This window comes from Schistocerca serialis, chromosome 4 (assembly GCF_023864345.2).
Source record: "Schistocerca serialis cubense isolate TAMUIC-IGC-003099 chromosome 4, iqSchSeri2.2, whole genome shotgun sequence".
Classification (NCBI taxonomy): domain Eukaryota; kingdom Metazoa; phylum Arthropoda; class Insecta; order Orthoptera; family Acrididae; genus Schistocerca; species Schistocerca serialis.
In genome coordinates, this window is record NC_064641.1 from 365,048,432 (window position 1) to 365,073,934 (window position 25,503).

General features: G+C 37.6%; 1 protein-coding gene across 1 annotated transcript in view; it reads right to left on the reverse strand.

Moving 5' to 3' along the window:
• The window catches only part of LOC126474166 (intermembrane lipid transfer protein VPS13D), a 525,388-nt gene that overhangs the window by 51,032 nt on the left and 448,853 nt on the right, over positions 1-25,503 (reverse strand). Inside the window, exons 57-58 of the mRNA XM_050101624.1 lie at positions 22,851-22,946; positions 12,796-13,104 (exon numbers count right to left, since the gene is read on the reverse strand). Coding sequence (XP_049957581.1) covers positions 12,796-13,104; positions 22,851-22,946 — 405 coding nt within the window. The remainder of the gene's footprint in view (positions 1-12,795; positions 13,105-22,850; positions 22,947-25,503) is intronic.

The following is a 25,503-nucleotide window of genomic DNA, read 5'->3' on the forward strand; positions in this document are numbered from 1 at the left end:
TTTTCTGCAGAGGGAGATTTTAACTGTAAGTCGATGTTTGTGTCGCCCATAATGATTATGTGTTCATACAGTGTCACGAGCGAGGACAGGGCAGACTGAAAGGAGGACATAGCACCGACGTTTGGAGGTTTATAGATTACTCCAATTAGCAGTTTCTGATTTGATGTATTTATTTCGAAAAACAAGAACTCTGCTTCTCCTTCGCCCTTTGCATCCGATGTGCATAGTATAGTAGGTCTCAGATCAGAGCGAATATAGGCACCCACACCACCCCCGCGTCGTGTTTCACGATCTGCCCTTAGGAGAGAGTAACCAGTGATTCGGATAGCGTCGGAAGAAATGTTTGGTTTCAACCAAGTTTCAGAGACGAGGATAATATGGAACAGCGATTGGCAGAACAGGTCACAGAACTCGTCGAAGTGAGCCGTTAGCGACTGAGCGTTCGCGTGGGCCACAAAGAGCCTTGGTGTGAAAACTTCTGACGATCAATCAGACCACAGCAGCTATGGCTTTCACTGTCACTTGGAGGTCCTGGATAATGAGTGCATCCACCAGCTGGGCAATGCCATTGGTAATGCAGTGTCATGCTCCAGACTGTGCATCATCGGCTAATGTCCTTCCCTGAAGTGCTTGTGCCACGCCTTGACCACTGCAAGGGACATGCAGTGTTCACCATACACTTGTGACATTCGTCAATGAATGCTCATTCCTCCTACTCCTTCTGCTGTCAGAAAATGAACAACACTTCTTTGCTCTTCTTTTCATGCCTCCATGTCACTGTTTGCAATGCAACTGGCAGTGTTGGACAATTGATGCATGCTGCTGCTAGCTCTATACAGTCACGTGACATGCACACGTGCCCTCCAGTGAGGGGCTGTGAATTTCCACGTTCTGGTCGGAACCACTCCTTGGTACACACGCCACGATATTACCCTCCTGTCACCAGTTTGCGCATTCCAGACTGTGGCTTGTTTCTTTTTGAACGCCGCTTATGTATAACAGCAGAGACACTTACGAAATGTGTTACAAAAAGACGTGAGACTGGTAAGACTGTGTACGAACTGACAGTGTCGTTGCTTCTCCCTCCGCATGACTGGCTGAATAATGCCCTGGACTCAATGCACTTTTAAACTTGCTGCAGTTGCTACAGGAGTTTTGAGAGCATCTGAAGTAAAGTTGTATCTGCTGGTGTCTTATGACAATGAACCAGCAAAAGAATGAGCAGTACTGCACCATTAAATTCTACATGAAGCTCTGTCAACCTCCTACTGTGATTAACGAAAAGTTATAAATAGTTGATGGAGAACATTTCTAGCCACAGCACAAGTGCTCAGAAGGAAAGTTGTGTGAGACAGTGTGAGTTGGGATTAGCCCAACTGACGTTTTCAAAATTCATGCTGGTTGTAATGGAGGACATTCTGTTCTAGATACCTCATTACGTATAAGCTCAGAATATGTTCTAATTATATAACAAATGTAAATGTAGGATATTGTACAATAGTTCTGTGGGTCATTTCTGCTATCCTTCTCATAGATGGGTGTGTCGTGTCTTGTCAATGAGTGTCTGGACATTAACTTTGGTGCCAATAACAGCTTTATATATAGCCAGAATTTTTTTGGTTTTTGTGAGGGACCTTTTGACAATATTCAGTTACAGTAGTTACTGAAAGCTTCACACATTGTCCTATCAACAGACAAACATGTTTTGTTCAGTATCTCTCTGTCTATAATCCTATGCTTTGTTTTTACAATTATTGTGTAGTAAGAGTCTTTGTTGCTGTAGAAGTTGCACATCAGTTACTATATTACAAGGAGAGTCCCTCCTGCAATTGTGACATATAATTGCCATGTAAGTACAAGCACAATGTATATCTGACATCTGGAGCAAAAATATTTAAAAACATTCACAATTAAGATACCATACCACAATAATGCCGTAATTCTTCATATTATGTCACATAATTACATTCTCATCATAGGGGCTCAACTGACGGTGGTTGCCAGACAGAATGAAAAAGGATGCCAGAAATGTTTACATTTCAGATTATATCCTTCATCAGAAGTAGAGTGTCACTGTTATTCTAGAAGCTAAGGCCTCCTCTATGTGGTGAGTAGCTCTCTATACCCTTCCCATATATATTGGTATCACATGCGATAGTAGCCATGCTTCAAGATTCACTGATTTAATAAAGAAATATGGTTTCAAATTGAGTTTCTTTGAATGTACCAGAGACAATGGGCAATCAGCAACATGTATTGACAATGTTCTAACTAATTATGTATATGAAGATGAGTATAAATTTTGTCTAATTCTAGATATTTCAGATTATTGTGCATTGTTCATTGAACTGCCACAGACAGACAGGAACATCTCACATGCATGAGAATCCATATAAGCAGGAACTTAAGCAAAGAAAACTTGCTAATATGTAGTGAGAAGCTAAAAGAGAAAATATGGACTTTTGATCATTGTAACTCAAGTGACAAAAACTTTGAGAAATTCCTAAATAGTTTTATTGGTGCCTTTAATTAAACATTTCCACCTAGATTCTGCAGCAATAAAAAAACAGATAAAGTAAAGTAGATTACCCAGGGCATAAAAATTTCCAGTGTAAGGAAAAGGCAACTGCATAGAGAACTAAAATATAATATAGATATTAATTTCATTGAGTATGTTAGACTCTATAAAACAAAATTTAAAAGAGTTGTCATGGCAGCAAAACAACTGGCAAATAACAGGCTAATTTTAAATCATAAAAATAAGACAAAGGCTGTGTGGTCAGCCATTAAATCTCAGTTAGGTGTTAAAGCCTGTAACCAAGAAATATCAAAAATTGACATTGAAGGAAATACTATTACAAATCCAACTCAAATACCAGAATACTTTAAGAAATTCTTTATAAATGTAGCTAGGTCTGATGTACATATAACAGATTATCACAACAAAGTAAATCCCTTTGGGCTAGGTGAAAATTCTGAAAACTTTACAAAATTCTTAAAAGTTTCTGTGGAGGATGTGGAAAATGCTATTCTAACATTAAGAAACAAAAAATCTGCAGGTTGGGATGGAATGCCCATCAAAGTTAAAAGTGGTACACAACAGAATTGCAAACCCACTAGCTCAAACAATAAATCAATGTTTTGAAGAGGGCTGATTTCCAGAGGTACTGAAATATGCTGAAGTCAAACCACTCTTCAAGAAGGGATCAACAGAGATGATGGTAAATTATCGTCTTATCTCGATTCTCACAGTCCCATCTAAAATATTTGAAAAACTTGCTGTTGCACAAATCCAAAACTTTCTTCCAAAGTATTCTGTTATTCTAAACACTCAATTTGGTTTTCAGCAGGAGAAAAAACATCATAGATGCAGTAAACAGTTTCATTGAGAAAATAAGTACATCATCGGAGAAGAGAAATACGGTGGCAGGAATTTTCTGCGACTCACAAAGGTGTTTGATTCTGTAAACCATGCACTGCTAATTTACAAACTTGAAAAGTATGGCATTGGCAGCAGTGGTAGTGCCCTACAATGGCTTAAATCGTACTTCTCCAACAGAAAGCAAAGAGTTAGCATCTCTTCAAATGGCGCGTATTATTTTTAAAGTGGGAAAAAAAATTATTTCAGAGAGTTCCTCAAGGCTCCATATTAGGCCCAGTCCTATTTCTCTTCTATGTTAATGGCTTACCATTAAATATCAGCTTCCCATCAGTTCTGTTTGCAGCTGATACTTCTGTCTTAGTTGAAGATCAGGCTTTGGAAAAAATTCCCGAATCTGTGATCAGTACCCTCAGTACCTTAGAAACTTGGTTTCAGCTAAATGGGTTGAATCTAAACATATCTAAGACTCATGTGATGCGTTCAAAACCAAAAAGTCAAAATGTGAGCAGATTAAGATTGTACACAACAAACAAGATACAAAAGAAACTGACTCAGTCAAATTCTTAGGTTTAAATGTAGATAAAAATTTGAGCTAGCAGGCACACATTGAATACCTGGCCAATAAAATGGGCAGTTTTACATTTGCAATGCAAATATTATCAACTGCAACTGACATAGACACATGAAAAGTAGCATATACAAGCTACTTTGAATTCATTATTAGGTATGGTATTGTTTTTTGGGGTAACTCGACAAACAAGTGCAGATACTACAAATACAGAAAAAAAAAAATCATTTGAAATATGAGCACTGCAACTCACAAAGAACAATGCCAACCATTATTTAGGAAACTTAATATTTTAACTCTGCCATCCTTATACATATATGAGATTATTATATTTTTGTACACCACACATGAATTATTTGAGGGAAACCATTTTTTCCATTCACATGATACTAGAAACTAAGAAAATTTTATGCTCCCCACACACTGCTTCAGACTGTATGCCCAGGGACCTAAATACATGGGAATGAAAATTTGTAATAAATTCAAAGGGAACAAGTTGATGCAGATGAATTTAGGTTCACTTAAAAGAAAGCTGTATGAGATACTTACACTGAAGTGTTATTACTCGGTGGATGAATTCGTGGAGGACAAACTCGAAATTTGAGCTGGATACAATGTGTTACACATTCCAAGAAATATCCTTCTAGTTTTATTATTTATTAATGTAAAAATCACTGTAACTGTATTATAAATTTTTGACATGTCTCCTGTATCCAAACCAAACAGATTGCAAATGTACATCATGAGATGAATAAAAATACAATTCATAATGTTAGTCCTTCCTGGACTTTCAACTGCTTAAAAGAATGTTGACTTTATATGCCAATAACAAAAGTACAGAGTGGACAGCCACTGTGGATTTAATAGGTAATGCAGCACATATATCCAGGAAATTATTGTACTATCAGGGGAGGAGGGGGCACCTACAAATATGCGCCAACACCAGGAAATGCAGTGGTTGGAGAGGATAGGCAATGAGGAATGAGATGAAAGCATCTTTTATCTTAAATGCCATTACACAAAAAGCATTAAAATTCAATATATAAGCTTAAAAATATTTATTAAATATTCACAGAAAACAAAGCAGTAATGAAAAAGATGTAAAGTTTAACAAATCTTGTTCTACAGAACAAGTAAGTACAAGGAAATTACATGCATCTATGAAAGTAGAAAAGATGCTACCATTGAAAACAATCTCAGGTTTGGCTGAGCCCACAAACCCACAACATTTCATCAATAATCCAAGAGCCTAAAAACTGAAAGGTGCTTCACCTTGTTTGGATTTATTTCTAACCACACAGGACCAAAGAGATCTGAGAGAGTATGTTAAAAGCAGATTTAGCTACCAACATATGATAAAACCTGTAGCAACTTAACAGACTTGCTAGGCATATTATATTGCTAAATGTTGTAGTGTTCCTGTTGGTTGTAGCTAGCTATTTTGTTCTTGAGCTATTAACTTCAAACTATAAATTCACTTATCTAGTTATTTCTTCACAGCCACCAATATTGAAAAAGTTTGGACTTCATTACCAAAATTCTGCAGTAGTCACTAAAAGTACATCACTCAACATAACATGTAGTTTTGTAAATGAATGCGACACCAGTTCAACTAACATGACATTTCAATAAAGGTATTTCACCTGATGCCAAGACGAAAAGCACATTTACATTTTATGTGAAGTTATTGGACATATGTTTTCAAAGCAAATTTATCTCACAGAGGTGAGTTTTTCCTGGACAAAAACGAAATATCTGAAGTTGACTTATATGCATATTGCACGGATTTTGCACTTAGTTTGTTTCATGATATAAGACTGGTTTACAAGGAGGAAAATCTGAATAAAGACTGCTTAGCTTTCATTGATAATACAGTTACCCTCCTCTGTCAGCCACTGGAATGATCCAAGTGTGACCTTAGATCCCAGATGACAGGTTCCAGTCTCAACTGATGACACCAGGAGAGCAGCAAGTTGCATATTTAGCTTTCTGTGTGTGCTTCCAAAGTTTTAAACTTGAATTCCTTCAACATTTTTGTATTTAAGAGGTGTAGTCTCACATTACAGTAAGTGTAAAGTGTAGATTCATGTAGTCTGTAGAGCAGTTGTCATTTCTTTTGAAAGGCCAGCCACACGTTTCAGTAGGGAGCCAGCTTCCTGTGGTGACACACAGGACAGCAACAAGTTATATATTTATCTTTCTCTGTGTGCTTTTATGGTTAATATTTAAAATTTAGAAACACTAGAATGGATAGGAGTGTGTGCATCCTGTGTGTGGATGTAGGAGCAGCTGGCCACAGCTTGCAAACAGCTAATGATACTTTTGGCAGCAGTCAGTCGTTTTCAGGCTGCTGGCTCAGGGTGTAGCCAATCTGTGACTATTTGCTGATGGTTCTAAGGTGTACAGGAATGTGTAAACATTTAGTGACTTTAAGAGGATACAAGTTTGATTAGACAGAATTTCCAGTTGGTGTGATGAATGGCAGTTTGTAATAAATGTGGAAAAATGTAAGCTAATGCAGACAAATATGAAAAATAACCCTGTAATGTCCTAATACAGCAATAATAGTGTGCAATTTAAAAAAGTTGCAAAGCGATATGTAATGGAACAAGCACATAAGGATGGTATTAGGGAGGGCAATTGGTCAACTTTGATCTATTGGGTGAATTTTAGGGAAGTGTAGTTCTCTGCAAAGGAGCCACTGTATGGAATACTAGTGTGACCTATTCTTGAGTATTGCTTGAACAACATGCAAGTCTTAGGAAGACGCTTCGTGAAGTCAAATGGGAATCTCTCGGGGATAGATGACATTCTATTCACAAACAACTATTGAGAAAATATAGAGAACCAGCATTTGTAGCTTACTGCTGATTGATTCTACTGCCGCCAATGCACACGTTGCATAAGGACCACAAAGATAATAGAAAGTAGGGCTCATACAGAGACATGTAGAAAGTCATTTTTCCCTCATTCCATTTGCGAGTGGGAACAGGAAAGGAAATGACTCCTTACGGTAAAACGTATCCTCTGCCATGCACTATATAGTGGCCTGCGTAGTATGTGTGTAAATGTAGAAACAGAAGACCAGAGAAAAGTGATGCTACTAAACTACATGAATTAGTCCAGAAATTTTAAATGAAAAAACACAATTATTGAATGTTACAACATACTGTGAATCAACACACAGAATAACTCAGAAAGCAGACTAGTTCAGATGTCTGAGAGAGTGGATACAAAAGCCAAACAGAAACGGAAAAAATTAATAACAATAGGACTCAGAAAATGGAACTGGCTTACAAGTGAACACAATAGAATTACAACAAGAAATGTGTATTCATCAAAGCAAAATTTTGAAGTTTAAACAAGATAAACAAATCTTAATGAGAATGTGGAAGATGCTACTGGTAGAACCAGGCATTTCTGTTCAGCTAACTGAATTACTTAAATTAGAGCATGCGGGATATTAAATAAAATATTAGACAGCATAATAACAATCACAAGGATAATGCCAATGCTTCGAAAGGAAATATGCAGAAACGGAAACATTAAACATAATTTAACAATACCAGAGAAGGAAAGTTGCTACTCACCATATAGCGGAGATGCTGAGTCGCGATAGGCACAACAAAAAGATTCACACAATTATAGCTTTCGGGCATTCAGGCCTTTGTCAGCAGTAGACACGCATACACACACACACACACACACACACACACACACACACACACACACATTCATGCAAACGCAACTTGCACACACCAATTTTGCATTAGTGTGTATGTGCGTGTGTATATGTGTGTGTACTGCTGACAAAGGCCTTAATGGCCGAAAGCTATAATTGTATGAATCTTTTTGTTGTGCCTATCACAACTCAGTATCTCTGCTATATGGTGAGTGGTAACTTTCCTTCTCTGGTATTGTTACATTCCATCCTGGATTTTCCATTGTTTAAACATAATTTATAAATTCTTCCAGGCTAAATATTTACACACTGTATTATAAAAAACCTAGCATACCTGCCTGGATAGCCATGCATATTAAAGTGTCACTTCCAAGATGTGGAGGAGCACCAGATCTATCCGGTAGATTAATGACAAGGGTAGGTGCGCCGGTCAGCCTGAATGTGGCTTTTAGGCAATTTTCCACCTCCCACCAGGTGAACAAAGGACTCGTACCCAAGTTCAATCTCAGTTACATAATTTAAAAACATTTAGAAAACTTTTGTTCACTTTCACATGGAGAACACTACACAAAGACAGTTGTGGTAAACACATGTTGGGGTGGCAACAGGATGGGCATCTGGCCATCCCTTAAATTAACATCACATCCACTAATCACCATGCCAACCTTGCACCAATGTGGTACCAAGTTATAATAAAATGATGATGATGAAAACCTAACATCTCTAAAATAAGTGCAATCTCTCAATAACATAACTGATTTGAGATAATTTCAAACAGAAAGAAAAATCAGACTGCAACATACTGAGTAATCAGCTATGAGTTTTATCAGCAACATTGCTTTACCTTATGTATTCAGTTGTACAAAATGTATGTACGATTTCTTAATGTGCATTTGCAGCCTTATTTGTTTGCTTCACTTTTCATTTAGCCTTGCTCCCAGCTAATTCATCCTTTTCAACCTACATACTTCATCTTTTTAAAAGATTTAGCTCACCAATATTTGCACAAGGAATTACTGCTTCTGTGGATTAAGTAGATAACATTAAGGCTTCCTACTTTGGCTGCTTTCATACATTAATGTCATATACTATTACATTCTGGGGAACCAAACTCTTTGGGGGGGGGGGGGGGGGGGGGGGGTGAATCCACTGTGGAAAAAGAAAAAAAAAAAGCTATTAGAATAATGAATGGTGTCCATCATAGACACCCTTACAGGCTCTTGTTTTGAAAGATAGGTATCCTTTCTAAAGCCTCATAGTATATTTTTCCCTTGTTGGCATTTACCTGTAACAACTTTGCTCTGTACAATGACAACAGTGAATATTTTTCCTACAACACATGAAGTTTGTACATGGAACTGAAAAGTCTAAATCTGATTTAAAAAGAGGTTTATTACTCCAACATGTTTAATGCACTACCATCACACATCAAATGCCCTCAAAGTGTCAAAATTCACATTCTGAAGGAGTATCTAGTAGAGAAATCTTTTTATGCGGTCCATGAATTTTTGATAGGAAATGAATACCATCACTAAACTTAAATTGTTTTACACATATTTATTTTGAGCACTATCAAAGGCATTCAAAAATCTGGTTTTTGGTATTCATGTATTTATTTGTTGAGTGTAATAGTTAGCTAAACTCTGCTTCCTGCTGATCCTTCTTCAGCATAACACAACTTTCTGTTAGTTGGATATATGTTTTTAATTTGATGTTATACCTGCATAGTTTTCATTTATGTAAGTTACATCTAAACTACATACTATTTGAAATGTTCCCTATCACTGCAATTCGCTCACTACCTGACTCTACGGAATAATAAATAAATAAATAAATATTTCCATCTCTAGTCATTGCAGCTGGTTGGAGGTTGATTTGGGGGAGGGACCAAACAGCGAGATCAACAGTCCCATCAGATTAGGAAAGGATGAAGAAGGAAGTTGGCCGTGCCCTTACAAAGGAATCATCCCGGCGATTAGCCTGAAGCGATTTAGGGAAATCATGGAAAACCTAAATTACGATGGGCGCATGTGGGTTTGAACCATCATCCTCCTGAATGCGAGTCCAGTGTGTTAACCACTGCGCCACATCACTCGGTCGAGTCACTGCTGTTCTCTGCAACTTCTGGGTCTGTTTTTTTTTTATTATTTTATTTTTTATTTTTTTTATTCCTGTTTCCTTTATTATCAGTTGCTTCACATACATTTTCTTTTACTTTGGAATGATTTAATATTGTGATGCTTCTCCCTCCTCGCTTCGACCACTGCTACGTGGAGAACTTGGACGGAATTTCTGTCTGGTCCTCCCCCTTCCTGCTTCCTCCCCCACTACAGTGGAACCTTGCATAGAGAGCATAATTTATTCTAGAATCTTACTCGTAGTGTGAAACATTCATTAAGTAAAATAATTTATCCCATCTAAATTAATACAAAATATGATAATGCATTCCATGCAGAAAAAGTATAAAAGTTTTATGTTATTCATGCCCTTTATTCAAAGAAAATTATACTTACAGTATTACATACTTTATTATTTATGATACATAACTAATTCTTTTTTACTAGGAAGCTATCTATAGTCATCTGTTTCTGCCAATGCTTCAACACTTGGTGAAGGTGCAACACAGCATTATTGTCAAATAAACTTGTAGCATGCATAGCCGCTTTATTGGGGTGGTGATAATCGACGTACGATGCAACCAATTCCTATACTTTCAGCATTTCTCTTATTGCGCCAGAAGACTGCTGCTTTGCTGTTAGCACCTCTGCCACTGTCTCCTCGTCCTCCTCTGTAACTCCATAAGCTCTTAGATGGTCATTTCTTGGTTGTGATCTTCCACAAGCTCATCAACAGCACTGTTATCCACTTCTAGTCCCATGCTCTTGGTCAAACACACACTCTCATTGACTACAGGTGCCACAGGTACTGACTCAAATGCTTCAGGGTCACAATCAACAATGCACTCCGGTCAAAGCTTCTCCCAAGCAGAAGTGAGAGTTTCCTTGGTAACCCCTTCCCACGCCTTTTCAATCATCTTGTCACAGGCAATGAAGTTAAAATGATATTTCCAAAATTCTCTGAGAGTGAAATTGGTAGCTTCAGTCAATTCAAAGCAATGCTTGAAGAATGCTTTAGTGAAGAGCTTCTAAAAGTTAGAAATAATCTGCTGGTCCATAGGCTGCAGTAACGAAGTGGTGTTGGGAGGCAGAAACTGGATCTTGATTAATTGAAATTCTTCAAGGAGGTGGTCTTGCAGGCCTAGAGAATGGGTAGGAGCGTTGTCCATAACAAACAAGACATGGAGTGGGAGATTCATCTCAAGTAAATATTTCTTCACCAATGGACCAAACATTTCATTGACCCAATCACAAAAAAAAATAATCATATGTCACCCAAACCTTGTTGTTGAACCTCCACATCACATTTAACCTGCTCGTCTGGACTTAACACCTCATGAAGGCTCGTGGAGTTTCTGAATGGTAAACAAGCAGTGGTTTAATTTTCATATTGCCACTTGCATTGGCACAGAACAGCAGTGCCTTTTGATCGGGCAATACATTTTCCTCTGATGTTATAAAGGTATACTTCAGCAGCTTTTTACAGAATAGACCTGTCTGATCACAATTAAAAACCTGTTGCAGCAGATAACCCTAAGAATCTACGAGCATCTTGAAGCTGCTTGATAAAGTTCTCTGCTGCCTTTGTGTCGGAGCTGGCTGCTTTGCTGTGCCTCACAAGGCTGTGGAAGTTGGTTCTTATCTTAAACTTCTCAAACAATCCATGGCTTCCCTCATCATCCAGAATACTAAACCATTGTTTAGATACTCTTGTCACTCCCTTTGAAGCATCTGTATCCTTAATCTTGCTCTTGTTCTTGAGTATAGTGCAAGTAGTTGATGTAGACAGATTGTATGTGTGTGCTAAATCAGCAATGCTCACACCACATTCATGTTTTCCAATGATTTTATGTTTAATTCCTAAGGTCACTTTGTTTCTATTATGGTCACCTTCTTGCGACTTTATCTTCGGGGACATTTCTACAAAGGGTATTAAAATTTGCACGCAAAAACAGCTCTGTGTGAACACAAGCTGCACTAAGATGGTAGCAGAATGAGCGCTAAAGCCAAACTGCAGTACATACTAAAGACATTGTTCATATGCCACGGCCAACAATGAAAGGTGTTCATATTGTTGAACATTTCCCACGCCATGCATGAACAGCTGGTGACGTCACATTAAATGTTGTCACTTGTTATGTGAAACATCACTCATTAAGTGAGTCATTTTTTACAATTTGTTTTGCTCCTTATGCGAATTGCACGTTATGGGTGTGTTCGTTAAGCAAGCTTTCACTGTATTTTCTTTTTACCATACATACCTGAAATAAAATCCACTCAAAACTGTGATGAAACAAAAGATCGGATTCCGTATAACCAACGCATCTTTGATGAACAAATTTATAAATGAACTGTATGAAAGGAATTAGTTCACACTGTAAGCTACTCACAATATTTGTGATAGTTCTGTTCTCTCAGTTTGTTTAGTTATTGTTGTTTCTATTATTTTTAGTGACAGCAACATAATTCATTATTAGCAGTGGCAGTGTTGATGAAATTGACACTTTATTATTTTAGCCCACTTATCGTGCCAATATTTCTACTAACATATACCAGATGCAGACAGATACTCTTTGGCTGAATAATTAGATCTGCTGGAGTTGTACATTCATTAAACTATGCTGTCAGTGACCTCCATCTCCTTTCTCCCCTTCCCCATGCCCTCTACCCTTCATCTTTTTTTCCAGTAACAATATATGCTGCATTAGGCCTGAAATTAACTGGATGTTTATGAGTATTTTTAGCAGACTTACCAAAATTTTTTCCTTAGATGATGGGCACTGCTTTTTTACATTGATTTAAAATGTTAAGTCGTACAATTTTAGGAAAATGGTTTTGCAGAAGTTTTACAAGGAGGAGGGGAAGGAGGAGAGCAATCACATAACAGAAGCTTAACACACTGAGAACCTGTGTCATTAGAAAAAAATAATAATAATAAAAATAAAACAAAGAACTACTTTCTGTAACAGGCAAGAGATTCTTGCTGATAGTATTCAAAATTAAGTGAAACCACTGCAATACTTGTAATAGGAATATAGTGAATTACCTTATATATTTCAGCATTAGTACTAGAACTTGCTTGTTGTTCAATCATAATCTCCAAGGCAAAATCTCCACTTGATGTTTCTCCATGGTTTGATCGAGACTGAGTCACATAGAGCGGCACAGCACACTGTGCTTCCACCAACTGATTGTCACACTGTACATCACGTACACGTAAATACATTGATGTTTCTTGGTCTGACCATAATGCCTTCAAGTCTATTTCTTTAAGTGTCAAATACAGTAACTCTTCTGCTGGTGTATGCTGTGATACGAGGCTCAGCCCAAGACCAGCTGGTAAACTGATTTTTACCTATAAAACATGCAGAAATGATAAGCTCATTGAACTAACAACACATTTATTGCTTTGTGTAAGCTTTTAACAGCAATCTCAAAACATAATTACAGGCTGTAAATCGTGCTCTGGAGAAGTGCCATGTCCAGATGGCATGCAATCAGGTTTTACAAAGAGTACTCCACGGCACTGGGCCCTTACTTAGCTTGCATTTATCACAAATTCCACACCTCGAGTAAAGTATAAAGTGACTGGAAAAAGCTCAGGCGACTCTTGTACATAAGAAGGGTGAAAGAATGGACCAGCCAAATTATGGATTAATATCAGTTCGCTGCAGAATTCTGGAATATATTTTCACTTGGAATATCATAATTATATTTCCTAGAGACGGAGAAGTTTCTGCCCACAAATCAGCAAGGTTTTAGGAAGCATCACTTTTGCAAAACTCCACTTGCCCTTTTCTCATATGTTATACTGCAAACTATTGGATCTACTTGTATGTCTACATCTACACCCAAACAGACACTCCGTGTCACCATACAGTGTGTGATAGAGGGTTCCCTGTACCATTAATTTCCTTTTCTGTTCCACTCACAAATAGCGAAGGGTAAAATGACTGTCTATATGCCTCCATAAAAGCCATAATTTCTCTTATCTTCATGGTCCTTAAGCGAAATATATGTTGGCAGCAGCAGAATCATTCTGCAGTCAGCTTTAAATGCTAGTTCTCTAATTGCCTCAACAGTGTTCCCTGAATAGAACATTGTCTTCCCTCCAAGGATTGCCATCTGAGTTCTTGATGGATCTCTGTAATACTTGCAAGATGATTGAATCTACAGGTAACAAATCTAGCAGCACACTTGTAAACTGCTTCAGTGCCTTACTTTAATCCGAGATGGTAGGAATCTCAAACACTCTAGCAGTACTCAAGAATGGGTCATACAGGTGTTCTATACATGGTCTCCTTTACAGATGAGTCACACCTTCCTAAAATTCACCAAATATACTGTAATCGACCATTCACTTTCCCTATAACCATCCTAACATTCACATTCCATTTCATATTGCTTTGTAATGTTATACCTACATATTTAATCGACAAGACTGTGTCAATCAGGACACTAATAATGCTGTATTCAAACATTACAGGATTGTTTTTCCTAATCATTTGTATTAACTGACTTTTTCTATATTTAGAGCAAGCTGTCATTCATCACACCAACACAACGTTATTTAAGACATCTTGTATCTTTTTACTGTCACTCAATGATGGCACGTTCCTATACACAACAGCATCATCAGCAAACACTGCAGATTGCTGTCCACCCTGTTCGCCATATCATTAATGGATATAGAAAATGATAGCAGTCCTGTCAAACTTCCTTTGGGCACTCCTGATGTTACACTTGTCTCTGATTAACACTCGCCGTCGATGTCAATGTACTGGTTTCCATTACTTACAAGTCTTCGAGCCATGCACTTATGTGGGATCCTATTCTATATTATCGTACCTTTGTTGGCAGTCTGCTGTGGGGCACCATGTCAAATGCTTTTCACAAATCTAGAAACATGTAGTCTGCCTGTTGCCCTTAATTCCTCTACACCCATCTTACTAGAACTAAGTGATGCCAGTTCATGAAGTGAGATGTTAGTAACTGCTTATCTGCTCTGTCTAGCAGGAACACTCTCCTAGCCTTCTTGACTGATTTACTAACTTTTCTAATGATTGCTGCTATAATGACATCACAATCACCAGTCCTATTTCTGTACTGACATTGTCAATAAGTTCCAGCCTATTTGTAGCTACAAAGTCTAAGGTATTTCCACTGTGTGTGGACTGCTGAGCTAGCTGCTCAAGACTGTTTATAGAAAACTGTCTAGCAGATTCCGTATTTCTAGATTTGTGGAGAGTATTTGACACGGTGTCCCACTGCTGGTTGTTAATGAAGGTACAGGCGTTTGGAATAAGTTCACATATATCTGAGCACCTCAAAGACTACTTAAATAACGGAACCCAGTATGTTGTCCTTGACAGTGAGTGTTCATCAGAGACAAGGGTATCATCAGGAATGCCCCAAGGAAGTGTGATAAGACTGCTTCTGTTCTCTATATACATAAATGATTTGGCGGACAGAAATCTGTGGTTGTTTACTGATGATTCTATGGTGTACAGTAACGTGTTGAGTGGCTGTAGGAATATACAAGATGACTTGACAAAATTTCCAGTTGGTGGCAGTTAGCCCTAAATGTGGAAAAATGTAAGTTAATGTGGATGAGTAGGAATATCAAACCTGTAATGTTCGGACATAGTATTACTAGTGTTCCACTTGACACAGTAAAGCCATTTAAATATCTGGGCGTAACATTGCAAAGCAACATGGGGTGGAACAAGCATGTGAGAACTGTGGTAGGGAAGGTGAATTGTCAACTTCAGTTTACTGGAAGGATTTTAGGAAAGAGTTGTTCATCCGTAAAGGAGACCACATATAAGATGCTGGTGCAATCTATTCTTGAGCACTGCTCTCGAGTGTTTGGGATCCATACCAGCTTGGGTTAAAAGAAGACATCGAAGCAATTCAGAGGCGGGCAGCTAGACTTGTTACCGGTAAGCTCAAACAACATGTAAGTGTTACAGAGATGGTTCGGGAACTCAAATAGGAATCTCTGGAGGGAAGGCGACTTTAAAATAAAAAAAATAATAAAAAAAAATAAAAAATAAAAAAAAAAATAAAAAAACCGCTAATGAGAAAATTTAGAGAATCAGCATCTGAAGCTGCCTGCCAAACGATTCTACTGCTGCCAACATCCACTGCGAATAAGGACCATGAAAATAAGATACACGAAATTAGGGCTCATACAGAGGAATAGAGACAGTCGTTTTTCCCTCTCTCTATTTGCGAGTGGAACAGGAAAGGAAATGACTAATAGCAGTACAGGGTACCCTCCGCTATGCACCATATCTCTTCTCCGAAAACTATGTGGAACAGATATTTTAAACCCTGCCTTTGAGGAAGTTCACATGAAACTGGTAACATGCAGTTATGGCAACAATGAATAATAAAATACAAAGGCCAATTAGAACAAGAAGAAAGATTGAATGTTCAGCAAACTAGACAGAGAAACAATAGTGTGATACTTCAATGAGAAACATGAAACTTTTAGCTCAGGATACGATCACATAGAGGAACTATGGCTCAAGTTTAAGAGAATAGTCGGCCATGCACTGGATAGATATGTACCCGGCAGGACAGTGTATAGCAGGAGAGATCCTCCATGGTAATCAGTCATTGTAAAGGAACTTCTAAAGAGACAGAGACTACTATGTAATGGGTATAAGACAAAATATAGCACTACAAAGAGATGCTGAATGAAACACGTTTGGACGGCAAGGGATCAATGTGTGAAGCCTACAATGACTACTGTAGCAGAATAATGTCAGAAGATCTTTTACAAAACCAAAAGAAATTCTGGTCATGTGTAAAGACTGTTAGTGACTTCAAAATTAAGTGTCCATTCACTCACAGATGAGATGAACTGAGATTAAGAATAGCAAAGCAAAAGCAAAAACACAATTTTATAAATGTTCCTTTACAAAGTAAAATCCAGAGTATTGCCCCAAATTAATTCTCATAACACTGAAAAGATGAGTGAAGTATGTATTACTGTCAGTGGTGTTGTCAAACAGCTGAAATCTTTAAAATTGAACAAAGTCCCAGGGCCAATTCATGGCTGATTTAGCCCCTGTTACTATAATCTATAATAGCTCCCTCAACTAAAAATTTGTGCCCAGTAGTTGGAAGAAAGCATCAGTCACACTTTTCTACAAGGAGGACAACAGAAGTGGTCCAAAAACTACCATCCAATATCCTTGACATTCATTTGTTGTAGAATCTTAGAACAAATTCTGAGCTCAAATATAATGAGGTCTCTTAAACAGGATGACCACCTCCATACCAACCAGTAGGGATTTCAAAAACATACATCATGTGGACCCCAATTTGCACATTTCTCACATGACATCCTGAAAGCCATTGATCAAGGTAGTCACATATATGCAATATTTCTCGATTCCCAAAAAGCATTTGACTCAGTATCACATGCTTATTACTGAAAGTACAATCATATGGGGTATCAGGTAAAATATATGACTGGATTGAGGATTTCTTTGTAAGGACAACACAGTATGTTATCTTGGATGGAAAGTCATCAACAGATGTAGAAATGACTTCAGGAGTACCATTAATGACCTCGCAGACAATATTAATTATACCCTCACGCTTTTTATAGATAATGCATTTATCTATACTGAAGTAGTCTGGATGAAGCTGCACAAATATTCAGTCAGACCTTGATATGTTTACAAAGTAGTGTAATGATGAGAGCTCGTTTTAAATGTTCAAAAATGAAAAAATGAAAAAAACATAGTATCGCATGAATATAACATTATTGAGTCACAGCTACAATCTGTAAACTCAAATAAATACTTGGCTGTGACACTCCGTAGGAACATTAAGTGATCTATCATATAGGCTCAGTTGCGGGTTAAGCAGGTAGCAGACTTCAGTTTATTAAGATAGAAGTAAACTATCCTGAGAAAGCCTGCTAACAAATTTTCAAGAACTGGCTATAAATGGTAACTCTAGGAATATATTACAGCCCACTGCATACTGCTCCCACAGGGATTGTGAGGACCAGATTATGTTAATTACAGCACGCACAGTGGCATTTAAGCAAACATTTTTCCCACACTCCATATGTGAATGGAACAGGGAAAGCCCTAACAACAGGTATAGTGGGATGTACCCTGTGCTACGCACTTCACAGTGGTTCACAAAGGGTAGATGTAGGTATATGCAGAAGTAGATGAAGAAACATGATATTACAATGCATTTTGAATGTTGTTTCAAAACGCTATTAGCTTCAGTACTGTCAGGGGAATATAATCAACACAAGAAGTTTCATGGAGTCACATTATGTTCCTTGCATTTTTTAAATCATTTTTTGCTGTCAAACTCTTATCCATTTCTGTGAAATTATCCTATTTCTGCCACAAAGATCACTACACTACACCACCACAAATATACAGTACTCAATATCAGAGCATAAATCTCTCTCTCTCTCTCTCTCTCTCTCTCTCTCTCTCTCTCTCTCTCTCTCTCTCTCTCTCGTATGCCCCCCAACCCCTTTCAATACACCGAGTGATCAAAAAGTCATTATAAATTTGAAAACTGAATAAATCACGGAATAATGTAGATTGAGAGGTACAAATTGACACACATGCTTGGAATGACATGAGGTTTTATTAGAACCAAAAAAATACAAAAGTTCAAAAACTGTCCGACAGATGGCGCTTCATCTGATCAGAATAGCAATAATTAGCATAACAAAGTAAGACAAAGCAAAGATGATGTTCTTTACAGAAAATGCTCAATATGTCCACCATTATTCCTCAACAATAGCTGTAGTCGAGGAATAATGTTGTGAACAGCACTGTAAAGCATGTCCGGAGTTATGGTGGGGCATTGGCGTCGGATGTTGTTTTTCAGCATCCCTGGAGATACCGGTCGATCACGATACACTTGCAACTTCAGGAAACTCCAAAGCCAATAATCGCATGGACTGAGGTCTGGGGACCTGGGAGGCCAAGCATGACGAAAGTGGCGGCTGAGCACACAATCATCACCAAACGACGCATGCCAGAGATATTTCATGCGTCTAGCAATATGGGGTAGAGTGCCATCCTGCATAAACATCATGTGTTCCAGCAGGTGTTTATCAGCCAGGCTGGGGATGATGTGATTCTGTAACATATCGGCGTACCTCTCACCTGTCACAGTTTACAAAACCAGAATCATGCATTTCCTCGAAGAAAAAAGGCCCGATAACAGTAGATGTGGTAAATCCAACCCATACCGTGACTTTCTCATCATGCAATGGAGTTTCCATGACAGTTCTAGGATTTTTGGTAGCCTAAATTCTGCAGTTGTGGGCGTTGACAGACCCTCGGAGTGTGAAATGAGCTTCGTCGGTCCACAACACGTTACTAAACCAATCGTCATCTTCCACCATCTTTTGAAATGCCCACACCGCAAATGCCCTCCGCTTCACTAAATTGCCAGGTAACAGTTTATGATGCCTATGGATTTTGTACGGATAGCATCGGAGGGTACGCCTCAGTCCCAACCAAACAGTAATGTATGGAATGACGGTGCGACGTGCAACTGCACGAGCGCTGACTTCCCCGTACATAGACGAACCCGCTACATTCTCCATTTCTTCCTGAACAGTCTCAGCAGCATTACGCCTTGTGCTCGGTCGGCCACTACATGGTCTATCTTCTAAACAACCAGTGGCTTCGAACTTTGAAATCATTCTCGCCACAGCTGCATTTGTCGACGGACCTTTACCCGTTCGAATCCCCTTCCTATGGCGATAGGATCGTAACGCTGAACTAGCACATTCCCCATTCTGATAATACAGCTTCACTAAAAGAGCCTTTTCAGGTAATGCCAACATGCTGCGGCTGCTGGTGCATATGATTCTCTCTCTCATTACAGCTCCTTTTATACACAATTGTCATGCGCGGTCACTGATGTTTTTCTGTCCAGCGCCATCTGTCGGACATTTTGTGAACTCACTCTCTCTCTCTCTCTCTCTCTCTCTCTCTCTCTCTCTTTCTGTCTTTTTGATCACCCAGTACATGTACAATACACCTAAGTTCACAGAAATACTTTCTATGGAGCATATTTGGAGATAAATAAAATAAATGTTGCATGACTCAAACCTCAGTGCAAGCCTTTGGATTTGACTACACTTTGGCTGCATGTCTGTCAGTTTTGCTGCTAATCTCATCAGCCAGTTTCTCTTTTGGCCTCAAAAGGCTGATTGGGCCACATTTCAGACCTTGGCACCACAGAAAAATCTGAGATGTTCACCATGTACCTCCATGTTAGTAGCCATTGGTGTAAACCACTACATCATGGAGGTTCATTAGAGGTTTCTTTGTGCAAAATAAAATATTTTCTGTGAAATGAGTAGCAGCACACATTTTAGTATTCACTGATCAATAGTGTGTCTGACACACACACACACACACACACACACACACACACACACACACAAGTGCATGTGCATGTTCATGTTTGTGCACCCTTGTCGAAAATGCTACTCTAGAGCTCAATCAGTTCTCACAAAGACTGGAACCAATCACACAAAAACAGGGTACTATTATAATTAAAGAGCCCAATTTGTTTCTATGTATTTGAGAAAATGAAAACACAGGATCTTTTTATGAAGACATAAACATAACAGTTATAAACTTTCAGAAAGAAGCCTAAACACTAGGTCAATTTTAACATGTATTTTCCCAAAATGAAATTACTTTTCAGAACAGGCAACAAAGGTAAAGCTATGAAGGTGAGTCAAGAGTTATGCCAGGATAAATCATTCAGCAAGATGATTGCCTGCAAAAGGCAAGGATTCGGGTTTTTGTTCCATTAGTCAAAAAGTTTTGACCCATCAGGGAGTATATTTTACTATTCCTTTCTCCGACTAAGATGGAGGGGCAGAGTTCTGGAAAATAAAAATGTTTAATCTTGTTTATGAAACACATTTTATCAGTTTGTGGATTACAAGAAACAGCAAATCACAAACTTTGCTCACAAATAGGTCTTCCTGCAGGAAAGAGGCAGTTATGTGTTGTTATGTAGTTTCCTGTTCTTTTCTTTGGACATGTTGATGGGATCAGGTTCTACAGCTTTTTTTGTACCCACTTCTGGCTGCCCACTCTTCCCAATCACAAACTGTTCTATCCAATGATTAGATGACACATGTGTTAAGACTGTTTAATTCATCACACTAAATCCCTCAAAAGCAACTTTGGATACTGCATCAGGTTTATAATTTCATAAACGTTTATGAGCTCTCTGCAAAAAGACATTTTTCTGATTTTTACCAAGTAAAAGAAAAAACCTAAAAAAAGATGAAACAGGAACATTTAAAAATTCCAGTTAGAATCCTCATGCATTCGTTGGTTACTCCACTTCAGTGGATAGCTCTTATCATTATTTTTGCACAAAAAACTGAAATTTTTAAATAAACTTTAATGTTCCTTTTTAATTGCAAGTGGAAACCAGAGACAAGTAATTCCTACGAGTAATTTACTTTCAACATGATAAACCAACACACACATACTTATTTTCTTCATAAATCCAGTTTCCCTTAATGTTTTCAGCCCTGAAAGCTTGGAGTAATGATTTTATTTTTGTGCCTCCTGAAGGTAAAACCTATCCTGCATCTCTGTGAAATCAATAACGTTTTTAACTTTGGTCAATTCCATTGCCTTTCAGAATTTATGCCACCATCCAAATTTATATCTGGTGTAGTTGGTGCAGTTACTTTATTCTAATCTTTGAACTGACTTTTCTAGTTACAGGCTAACATATAGATTAACATGGACTCCTAGCCATTAACTCACTGCTGGATGTGAAAAAAGTATGAGCAACAGATGAAAATCCTACGGCTGACAAGGTATCAAACTCCCAAACTTTTAAACCTGTAGTCTGGCACTTGTTGAGGTACTATGTATTCCTTACCTTAAATAATAGTTCCCTTGAAAAAATAAAATTAATAGTAGATACAAGGAACAATGGTGCTATGATATATCTCATGCCTCATGCATTGCTGAAGTGTAGTTGCATGAGTAGAACTAAAAAATAATGTGTTTGTTAATGTTAACGCTAATCATGTACACATTTTCCACAAACTGACACATTCCACATCATTTTGATACAAAAATCATTCAAATGATGTATGCAACATGTGACTAACTAACCAATCAACTGTTATTTATGATTGGAAAGGCTCAGCAGCTCAGTTGTTAAAAGCCAGACTACAGATTCAGAGGTATGGGGTTCGATCCACTGTCAGTCCTAGGTCTTTTATCTGGCATTTATCACTTCTTTTAACCTCTGGGAGTGATTTAATTTGAAAAATGCTGAATTGCACCACAGTTTGGAGTCCATGTTAAACCGTAGATCACTCTGTAATGAGCTGCCTAAATTAGATCAAAGTTTAGAGGTGTGTATCAACACCTACAACAGGACAAAGCCTAGTAAAGCACTGTAGTGTTCAAATTAACCTTCTGGTTGATGACAAATTTACTCACCAGTAATTACATCCCTTACTTCACAAAACAACTTCAACTTTAATTATATGTAGCTTCTAAGCATATGTTACTTCTGTGCATTTTACTTCTCACCAGTAACACTAAGTAAGGGAGCTGGAGCTCACTTCCTCTTCTTCCTAAACCCCCAGCCAACCCTTTAAAAACCAATCAGGAAAAAGTAGTTACATAAGTCTGTAAAATTTTTCTAATTTTCTACTTTATATGTCTGGATATGTATTGTTCCAATACAATGTTTTATGACACTGTTCTCTTTAATACATCTTTTTTCTCAATTTTAATGTTTTACAGTGTGTATCAAATGTGAATTACCAAGCTATACCCTCTCATTCAAGTCAACTATTTTGCAGAAATTGTTACAACACATTTCTGTTCACAACTGGGCAGTTTCCATAGGTAGATCTTTTAATGTGCAATGTTGTATGTGTGGGTCAGTACAGTGCATAAATGTACTCAGCTGGTGAGACGTGCACAATTATATTTTGGTCCTGACCCATCACAGCAGTACTGTTAAAGAGGAATTATAGCTAGTCTTGTTCAACAACATAAAACAATTTTTTCAGTCACAATGAGAAATTACCTGCATCTCTTTTGAGTCGTTATGACTAACTCGTCCATCAGTGGATGTAGCACCATGTTTAATAGTCATTACTCTGTAATTGTGAGCATCAGCATGCTGCAACACAACAAAAAGGCATTAATGAGACTGATTTTTACTAATGATAGAATAATGAAAGCAAAATTATGAACAGTAGGCAGATGTGTAGAAGACACAATAGTGAATGGAGAGTAAGAGATAAAACTAACGTTTCAGTGGTTACTGCAACACTGATGCTTATTGAATACTTCAAACAATCTCATATGACAGTTTTGAACTGCAGTTATAGTTTTAGTTAGGATTTCGGTTTTTTATGTGGCTGTAAAGAGAATATGCAAATTGTGCCCTTCAGTTTCTCCTATTAAACTCCCAGTTGAGAGATTAAATAATCCCTTCTAGCATCCCATAATATGAAATAACCTGTGCCAAAATAGTATTACAAGGCAACATCAGATATGCCTTCAGACAACCTGTCAGCTTAAGAGAACAGAACTGCAATCAAATAAATAAAAATAAAATCTAAAGTAGAGCAACAACACTTTCATATAGTTATACCCACTAAAAGATAAGTCATAATTAAAAGTAAGAAGTATCAATGGGTTTCCATCAATACAGAAAAGACATCAGCTTTAATAAATAAAGCAACTGCACAGAAAACTAATAAACACAAAACCAACAAATGTTTTATTACTGCAAGGAAAAACATGGACAACAGATGAAAATATAGTAATCAAAATTTACATGTTCTGTTCTCAATATATGGTATAAAGATGTTTTTTAAGCAGCCTTCTTTTGTGTGTGGGCCACAGCTTCCCTATATCCTACCAGCAGATTGAACCTGACCATTTGCTATACCTAGCACTGAGTTCATGTATTTATTCCACTCCATATTTTCACACACTGGTTTTCCTAGCCATTTGCACTGTTCATTTTCTTAACACTCCCGTACAAGGTAGAAAATGTAACACAATAGAACAACCCAACATGGCTCCATTCCTTAAACAACTACTTTCCATCCTATCTTCCCTTTTTCTGCATATACTGCATTTTTATTTTGCTGACAGGCTCAAGGAAACTAATACAGTGTCACCCTCCACAGCATCTACACTTGGCTTTGGACAGTGTGTTTCAAAAAGACTGATCTGATTTCAAAACTCCATATTTATTGATAAAAACATATTACTACCATGGACAAATTGCAAAATACTCACAAAATTTAATAAGTTTTTGCTATGCAAATACAAAAGCACTGTGTGCCCACCAGCAGTATCACAAACAACATCTAAATGATAACTAAATTCGTCAAACTTTACATAATGTATCTGCTTTTACAGAAGTTATGGCAGTTGTTATTCTGTTTGTTACTTCTTCTATGTTACGATGTAAAGGAGAGATGAATACACTTTCCTTCGCACACCCTCACAAGAAAACATTTCATGTGGTCAGGTCTGGTGATCTGGGAGGCCAAGAATGAAGGGCAGTGTCTCAGGGTCTCGTGTGCCCTATCCAGTGTTGGGCTATCTTCAAATGCTGTGGAACTGGCTTTTTCCACAATTTCAGGAGGACTCCGATGACTTCATTTTCCAACAGGATGGAGATCCACCACATTAGCACAACAACATATTTCAGTTTCTCAATGACACACTGCCTTGACACTGGATAGGATGCACGAGACCACAAGACACTGCCCTGCTTTCTTGGCTTACAAGATAGGCAGAGATAAAGCCATGCAATTTGTTCTTAGGGAATACGTGAAGGAATGTGTTGTCACCCCTCCTTTACCTTGTAACATAAAATAAGTGAAGAACAGAATAACAGCTGCCATAACTTATGTACAAGCAGATGCATTATATAAAGCTTACGATAAATTTAGCTTATCATCTAGATGTTGTTCGTGCTGCTTCTGGTGGACACAGAGTATTTGTAACAGCATAGCTAAAACTTTAAGATTTTGTGTATATTTTACAATTCATCCCATTCCTGTAGTACATTTTTACCCATAAATATGGAGTTTTGAGATCGGGTCATTCTTTTTTACACACCTTGTATTTTGTCTACTCTTATAATATACATGGTATAATGTACATCTAAGTAGTAGTTAACACAATCTAAGACCTCAATTTGCAATGAAAATAACTGAATGATTTTCGGCTTTTCAACTGCTTACACATGTAATTTAACAGGTATTTTTATTCAGGTTTAGCTTCCAATTCACATACAAGAATTAAGTTTAACAGATATAAAATCACATGCACTGGTAGCATCTGCTTATTAACTTTTATGTGCATAATTATATAACTAATTATAATTAAAGCCAGTCAGTAGTCATTGTTACAAGCATTTATTTTTTTTAAAATTCTTTCCATGTACTGTTGCTCATACTTCTTGCTATTTAGGTTGGATGCACACCAATGGCACACAGCTATCACTATGCTTCAGACTTATACTGGTATATCCATATTATATCAAGAATTACGAAGCTGACTATCATTTTAATACACCATGGCATTAAAATCAAGACCTAAGTTTCCATTATACTACGCAAAACATATCTCTGTTGTAGAAAAAAAAGTGTCAATGTCCCATCTTCAACTGACAATAATAATTCCTGTACAGACAATACTGAACTTTATAA